The sequence below is a fragment of the Phyllostomus discolor genome, chromosome 1 (genome assembly GCF_004126475.2).
Source record: "Phyllostomus discolor isolate MPI-MPIP mPhyDis1 chromosome 1, mPhyDis1.pri.v3, whole genome shotgun sequence".
NCBI classification, from domain to species: Eukaryota; Metazoa; Chordata; class Mammalia; order Chiroptera; family Phyllostomidae; genus Phyllostomus; species Phyllostomus discolor.
This window is the reverse complement of record NC_040903.2, coordinates 212364238-212372597: the sequence shown is the minus strand read 5'-3', so window position 1 is coordinate 212372597 and position 8360 is coordinate 212364238. Positions and strand designations below refer to the sequence as shown.

General features: G+C 60.5%; 1 protein-coding gene across 1 annotated transcript; it reads right to left on the bottom strand.

Annotated features, from left to right (window-relative positions):
- Positions 1-6977: 6977 nt before the first annotated feature.
- Positions 6978-8046, bottom strand: BDKRB1 (bradykinin receptor B1). The gene has a single exon (XM_028508280.2). It carries the CDS (start codon positions 8040-8042, stop codon positions 6978-6980), a length of 1065 nt encoding a protein of 354 aa, XP_028364081.1. The 5' UTR covers positions 8043-8046.
- Between the last annotated feature and the right edge of the window lie 314 nt (positions 8047-8360).

The following is an 8360-nucleotide window of genomic DNA, read 5'->3' as shown; positions in this document are numbered from 1 at the left end:
GCAGCAGCCTCCTCTTGGTCGAGGATACTGCTTAAACTAAAAATAAAACTCCCATTTTATTTCGTGCTTAATTTCACCTGGCAGATACTGGGCCAGGTGAAAGCCATTCCTGATGGTGTTTTCACAACGGGCAGCTGAGGGCACGCTCGGGGCCTGAGATAGCAGACAGGTGCTTTGCACTCAGGTGAAGATCTTCTGTCGTGTTTTCCCTGAGTGGGTATCTGAGGGGGAGCCTGAGACCGGGGCCCACTCAGGCTTCTCTGATAGACTCACTTTCCTACTGGAAATGCAGCTCCCGCCCCTGGTCCCGCCACTCGGCGCTGGGATGAGGGTGAGGCCCGCGAGACCCTCACCTTGGGCACGGAGTTGAAGGAGGGGCAGACACCAGGGCACGTCAGTCATCAAGACAAACAGTAACGTGATGCAATGTTTTTAAAGAGCAAAGTGCAGCCCTGGCTGGCGTAGCTCAGTGGATTGAGCCCGGGCTATGAACCAAAGCATCGCAGGTTCGATTCCCAGTCAGGGCACATGCCTGGGTTGCAGGCCACGGCCCCCAGCAACCGCACATTGATGTTTCTTTCTCTCTCTCTCTTTCTCCCTCCCTTTACTCTCTAAAAATAAATAAATAAAATCTTAAAAAAAAGAGCAAAGTGCATGAGAAAACACCCACAAGGAGCAAACACCGATGCTGTAAACACAGGCGGCCCCACCTGCATTCCTTGCTGCCGCCCCCCCCCCCCCCCCCCCCCCCCGCTGCCTGTCGTGTTCACCTGTGGGGTCAACACTCGTTCACTACGAGCGAGTCTTGTCCATCCCCTCTTCCCCTCCCGCACCCCCCCCAAGGTCGGCTACAGGCTGGACGGAGAGCGGGAGCCACAGGCGCCAGGGGGTGGGGGGGTGGGCTGGAGGTGCCTTTGTTAGACAGCAGGGCGTGGCGCCCAAAGCAGCAGGGCCAGGTGCCACAAACTGATGTCACTGTCCGGACGCCAGGAGACATTCTGCTGTGACGATGTTAGCAAACGTGTGTTGTGCGAGCAACGCACGCCGAGGTGGTCGGAGTGACCTTCTGTGTGGCCGATCAATCATTCCGACCGTGGTGTGCCGTCCTCCCGCTCTGCCGACACCTCTGAGTGTCCTGCCCCCGAGCCTCCCTTGGCTGACGCCGTCCTTAGGGCCAGGGCTTCTCCCATCCCTTTAAGTTCAGCCCTTCAAGGGCTGAAGTCCCACCGCCTCCAGGAAGTCCCCCCAGACCACCAGCCTTCCCCAGAGGCCGTTGTGGAGGAACTGGGTCAGGTCAGCTAAAATGTGGTTCTCAGCTGGGGGCAGGGGGTGACTTTGTTCCCAGAGGACATTTGGTCATGTCTGGAGCCACTCTGGTTGTGATCGCGGGGAGAGACCAGGCGCTCCTGGCCTGCAGTGGTGGAGACGACGAAGTTTGGTGCTGAACAGCCCCCGATGCCCAGGACTGTCACCCCGATAGTAGCAAAGAGCTACCTGGCCCCAAATGTCCATGGCACCAAGACGCCGTGCACCTAAACTCATTAAGGTGTTCCCGAGGGTTTGTGGAAACTCTCCCAGGAATCGGATTTGCATTTCACCGTCAGGCTCGTGTTTTTGCCCAAGGAGGGACAGACATTTGCCATTCTGAGTCCCTTGGAGTAAAGGGTGGGCAAAATAACAGCACCGGGGGTTTGAGGACACTCCTGTTGTCCCAGCGGAGCTCTGAACTGAAGGAGGCGGACCGGAGGCAGCAGCAGCCGGGGCCACAGTGTCATCTGTACTACGGAGAAGGGCTGGGTTGGGTGACGTCACTGAGGCCTGTGGTGACCGTGGGCTTCTTAATTCTGATCCCTGGGATCAGGCTGGCGTAGTCACACAAGCCGGGCAGCGTGACCACGTGCCCCACTGGGGCTGGGCCGCTAACTCCGAGCGGATCTCGTGGCCTAGAGGAGACCCGTTTGCAGGCAGGCATGTCCCAGAGAGTGGGAATGGAGGAAGGAAGTGCTAACCCCCACAGGCTTAGAGTCTTTTGGGGGGTGGGAAACTGATCAATCAGATGAGTCATGTTTTCTTCCCTGGGGAACAGTAAGGGGTGGGTAAGAGACCCAGAGTTTAGGGAGCAGTCTCTCCTCGTGGAAACCTGGTGGGTCAGTCAGGATGGGCTGTGTTCAGCCGCTGTAACAAACACCCCCAACTCTTAAACGAGAAAGGTTGATTTCTCACTCATGCTGCATGTTTAATGCAGGTGATTAGCAGCTCTGCTCTTCTAGCCACTGGGGTTCAGGCTGATGGGGGTCCCCATCTTAATGACACCACCATTGTGACACAAGGCTTCCGGGTTTGCTGCAGCAGGATAAGAAAATAGACAACTATGTTCTTACGTGTTCTGGAAGTGGCACTCGAGTCCCCCCACATTCGGAGGGGTGAGAAGGCCACTCTTAGACTCAAAGGTGTGAGGAGGTTCGATCGTCCCATTTCCCAGAGGACAGCAGAACTGCAGTTGTCACTGAGCAGCAGTGAGGCCCCTTGCAGAAGAGGGAGGAAGAGTTTCCTGCCCCGCCCAGCACCCCCGCCCGCACGGGACAGAGGCACTGCTGTTGGAGAGGGGCGGTGTTCTCAGGGAGCCCTTCCCGGGAGCCAGCGCGCAGCCTGGGAGACTAGATGGGGGGGGAGAGCTTAGTCCAGTCCAGGCCGCACACTGACAGTGTCACCCTGTGGCGGGGCAAGGCATTCTGGGAACTCTCTGGAGGCGAGAAGACGTCTCACTTTACCCAGCACCCCGAGCCTGGTGTAATAATCCCAGGTGCATGTCGGACACACCAGCAGTGGGTGAGTCAGCTACTCTGGTTCTCAGGTTGGGGAGGTCCGGGCTGGGGTGCTCCCTGGTCTGCCGCCATCACACCTAGCCAGTCGGTGGTTCCTGACTCCCCCGAGGTCGGCTGTGTGCTTGCTGCACCTGCCTTCCCCCGCCCCCCGCAATCAGCCTGACCGGCTGCTGAGCACAGAGGCCAGAGCCACCGTCCACGTTCTAGTGGAGTGGCCTCTGCCACGCAGGTCCGAGCGTGGCACTCCCCTGTTCCGAGCGTGCCTGGCTCTCCCGGGCTCCAGGGGACGTCGACCCCGTAGCCTTGGCGGAACCCTCCCAGCCCTCGGCTTCACTGGCTGGGGACTTCGGTCAGGCAACGGCTGCAGGTGGTCGGCACCCTCTCCGTCCCGTCTGACTTGAAGACCCACCTGGGGCCGCCGCCTCTGCTATTCCCTTCCTTCTCAATCCCCTCCCCGTGGGCTCTGTCACCCACAATGACACCTCTCATACCGAGACGTCACCTCCTCCTGTCTGCCTCCTTGCTTGCAGCGGGCGCGAGGGTGGGTGTGCTGAAGATACCCTGTTGCAGCATCCTGCCAAGACACCCTGCAGCTTTGCCAGGACATCCCCAGTGATGGGGACCACCCCTGTTTCCCGAGTTTTATCCTGGGACAACTGTCATATAGGATGGCGCTCTCTCGCGGGACAGCTCTGCCTGTCAGAAAGCTCTTCCTTGAGTTAAGCCGGACGTGTTTCCCGGGACTTGTTTTCTCTCTGGTCCTACTGGGGTCACACTAAGTGCATTTGTTCCCGTCAGGTGTACTTAGGGGGAGGGGTGTGGGGGGAGGAGACGGGCGGCCGTGAGCTCCCACCACGGGCTCGAAGCTGGGAGTGGATGGGAGAAGACACTTCCTGTCTCCGAGGGAAAAGGGGAGCCCACGAGGGTGCAGGAGCCGGGGTGCTGGAAGGCTGCTCCCTCTTCCCTCTGATCCAGGTGTCAGGTCTACAAGGTGGGGCCCGCTGGGCCCGGACCCAGGCCGGACTCATCCTCCAGGTGAGCACGTCCGCCAGATCCCCGGGAACTCAAAGCAGCGATGCCTCCCACAGCAGCCATCCTTTTAACCAGAGCAGGAACTTCTCCCTCTGCAAGCGGACAACTGACCTTCCCGAGAGAAGGGCCACGGAGCCCTTACCTACTGAGGGGGTGTGCCAGTTTCTCTCCCGCCCCCACCCCACGGGGCTGCACGCTGTGCTCCGGTAAATGCTGCTGCATTTTACAAATCAGATGTCCGGCTCATCCAAGACCCGGCTGACCACCTGCTGCTGAACTACAGGCCTCTGAGCCGTGTTCTGATTTCTCGGCCAGCGCACTTCTAGAATGTGGAGCTGTTTTTGCGGTGCCTGGAGAGGACTTTTATAAGGCAGGGGCGTTGAATGGGGGCGCTGAGGGAGAGGACAGAGGGCGTGTCTGGGTCAGTGTCTGCAGAGCAGAGCAGAGACCGGGCACTGCTGTCCCTTTCTGAGTCCCTCTTCCTGCCCCACCTTCCCGCCGGCTCTGGCCACTTTGCCACAGCGTCTCTGCCCACTGGGTTTCTTCCCCGGGGCTCGGAGATCGCACTGGCGTTGGAGGCAAGCAAGCCAGCTGACTCCGGTCACTGCCCTTGGGGAGGGGGAGCTGTGGCCAAGGAAGGGGGTGCCTGTCCTGTTGGCAGGGGCATGGACACTCAGCCCCAAATAACGGGTGCCCTGGGGGAGCCCCAGGGGGTCATCTCTGAGACAACCAGGGCGCTGTGTTCTCAGCACCGACAACAGCATGTGGCACAAAGTAGACGCTCAGGAAATACCAGCTGAATGAATGAATGAATGAATGCAGACTCAGTGTTGCCAGGCCTTCCAGACGCCCAAGGGCAGCCTGAGATCTGGACTCCCGTGTGCGATGTAAACGCCACTGACCGACTCGGAGACGTTTCTTCAAACACCAGGACGTCCAAATGAAACACGTGCACAGGCCGGATCCCGCCTGTTGACCCAAACCCAGGCCCCTCGAGCCACTCTCTGCTCTCAGGAAACCCGTGGGGCTGCAGCACTGCCCGGAGGGCTGTCACCGATGGCCCAGAGGGCCTGGTGGCTGGGCCCCTGCGGCCTCTCAGACCCCATCGGCAGGCTCCGGGAACGCTGGCTGCCTTCCTGTCTCTCCAGGGAACGGGTGTCTTCCCTGCTGTCCCATGAGGACCGGCCCTTCCCATGCAGCAGAACAGGCTGCCCCCCGACCCGCCCCCACCATTCCCTGGACATGGACCCCACCCCCTGCCAGCTCTCCACTCCCTGGGTCCTCCCAGCACCTGGCCTGCCTCAGTGGAAACCCTGTTCCTCACCTTTCTGTCCCTCAACTCTCCCGTCTCCAGGGACCTTCTCCTTCCCTCTGTCCCGACCACCGATGCCGTGGCCACACCTGGTCCTTGTCATCTCCTGGGATGGCTTCACCTTGGAGTGTCCCAAATGGGTGTTCTTACTCTGTGGCCACAACCTTCTATTTTCCCCCTGTCGTCACCTGGATGCCCCGCTGCACCTGTCAACATCATCCTGCTCCCCTCACCTCCTCAAGGGCATCTCCTTCCCTCATTCGGCCGTTCCTCATAGTCTCACTGATGCCTCCAACGCCCTTGAATGACAGCCACCCGTCTGGGAAACCCCTTCCGAGTTTGCACCTGAGCCAAAGGCTGGACACGATGCTCCTCATGTCCCCCGTGCAATGCTAAGCTAAGTGGGGTGTCACCTCCCTCATTATAGATGCCGTACCTCTGTTAGTGTGGCCCAAGAGCCACCACTGTGAACTGAGCAATTCATACACGGAGTTCAAACCTTCTGGCCTCAGCTGGGCCCCCAAAGCCCCTGGAGCACCGCCTCCCAACTTCTCCATTCCTCTCAAACCTCAGACCCCTCATACATCACCCGCCTTCACCCTTCTCCCTCTGACACCAGGAACCCCCTGCCTCCGGGGCCGGTTTGTTTCTTCAGCTGGGAGCACCCCTTTTCGGGGTGTGCATCTCCTCCTCCGGGACGCCTCTCTGACCACCCCCTCCCAGGCACTCAGCCCGACACCCCCTCTCTGGGTCCTCAGAGCCCCCTCTCACCCTGATGGTGACACTCTCCCAGTCCCTGTCCCCGTGGCCACGAGCCCTGGGAGGCAGACTTTCAGGTTCCCCACTGAGTCGCTGGCAGCAAGAACTCGGAAGCACGGAGCTCCGTAAACGTTCTTGCTCGCGTGGCCCACGCTCTCCTACCCGTGTGTCGCGATCATGCCTCCACCAGGCACGCCCCCTCCCTCTGTCCACGTGTCCAGATCTGCCCTTTGGGAGCCTCGGCCACGGCTCCCTCCCTTCATGACGTCCGCACTGACGGCCCCGGGAGAAACCCACCCCCGTCTCTCTGAACGCTCAAGGCACGGATCTGCGGTGTGCTCCAGCGATCTCTCGCTTTCTTCTTTACATCGTGATTATTATTCACCTCTACGTAGGTTCCCGGGGACGGGCTGTCCGGCCGTGTCATCCCTGCGTTCCTACCAGTCAGCCTAGAAAATTCCGGATGGGCAAGCGGAAACGCAACTGGAGATCCTTACTGGAAACTTGTGTCAGTTTCCTGTTGCTGCTGGAACAAATTAGCACAGGCTTGGTGACTTTCAAACAACACAGATTTATTGTCTTGTGTTTCTGGACGCCAGACATCCAGAATCAGGCTCACTGGGCTGGCTCGGGGACGTTAGCAGGGCTGGGTCCTTCTGGGGGCCCCAGGGGGCATCCGTTCCCTTGCCTCGCCCTGCCTCCAGAGGGTGCCGTAAGTCCCTGGCTCTGGGCCCCTTTCTGAGTTACCCCAACCTCTGGCCTCTGTTGTGACATCGCCTTCCCTGACTCGGACAGATCTGCTTCCCTTTTATAAGGGTCTTTGCGATGGCATGGGGCCACCCCAATAATCCAGGACCATCTCCCCATCCGAGAGCCTTAGTTTAGTTGCGTCTGCAAAGTCCCTGCTACCGTTAAAACATTCACAGCTTCCAGGACCTACATACAGGTCCTGGTTATCTCGGGGGCCCGTGTCTGCCCACTACAGTAGTGTTTATGACGTCAGAAGTAGTCCATCCGGAAGCCAAGCCTCTCGGCTCACCTGGGCTGTTTCAGTTCCGCCAGAATCGCTGGAAGGTTTCTCTCCTGTGTGACGAGGACGCGGCCGGGAGGCGCCTCGGGCTGCACTGTTTGTACAATTCCCGCGCCTTGGTCCTGAACAGCCGGCCCACAAAGGCGTAGATCACCGGGTTCAGGCAGCTGTTGGTGAACGCGAAGAAGTTGGACCACTGCAGGCCCAGGTCGGTGAGGTGGTCCCAGAAGCAGCCCTGGATGGCCCGCGTCTGGAACAGGAACTCCAGGAAGGCGAAGAAGTGGTAGGGGGCCCAGCAGACCAGGAAGGCGGCCACGAGCGTGAGGATGAGGGCCGTGGTCTTGCCGTCCGCGGGGCCCGCGCCGCTCACCCTCCGGACCTCCGCCCGCCCCCGCAGGGAGGCCAGGATGTGGTAGTTGAAGAAGACGATGGCGGCCAGCGGCAGGAGGAACCCCAGCACATTGAGCTCCACCATCCTCACCAAGTGCCAGCCCTCGTGGGGGAGCAGCAGCACGCAGGCCGAGATGTTCAGTTCCGGGACGACTTCGACGGAGCGCAGCAGGAACGTGGGGACGCTCAGGAGACCCCCCAAGACCCAGATGAGCACGCAGGTGACCCGGGCCAGCCGCCGCCGCCGCTGCCTCCGGCTGGCCATGGGGTGCACCAGCACGTGGTAGCGGTCCTGGCTGATGGCCACCACCAGGAAGATGCTGATGAACAGGTTGGCCTTGATCACGCCGTTGACGGCGCGGCAGAGCGCGGCCCCGAAGGGCCAGTGGAACTGGTTCCGGATGTTCTCGGCCCAGAAGGGCAAGCCCAAGACAAACACCAGGTCCGACGCCGCCAGGTTGGCCAGGTAGATCTCTGCCGCGCTCAGACGCCGCCGCCGCGGGGGCAGGAGGAAGACGGACAGCACCAAAAGGTTTCCCAGCAGGCCGCAGAGGCAGACGGCCACAATGAACGTCGGCAACGCGCGGTGCAGCAGGTCCCAGGCTTCCCGAGCTCCGTCGCAGGACGTGGCGTTGGGAGGCGCCGGCCGGCTCTGGTTGGAGGGCGGGAAGTCCAGGAGGCTCTGGGGTGCCATCCGCAGGGACCTGCAACGAACGGCATGCAGCGAACTGACTCGGGGGGACCCCAAGCACAAGTGCAGCTCACGGGCTCCACCCCGCTGGCCCGGGGTTTGGAAAATACAGTCTCATGGCCACGGCCATGGCCGCACCCACTCATTGGCATGCTGTCCTCAGCTGTTTGTGTGTCACGGCAACGGGGCTGAGTGGTTGCGACAGGGGACTGTGAGGACTGCGAAACCAAGGACATTTACCGTCTGCTCCCGTAGAGGAAAAGTTTGCCAACTTCTCCTGGAGGGAAAGGACCAGGGCTTTGAAACCGAGACCAAATCCTG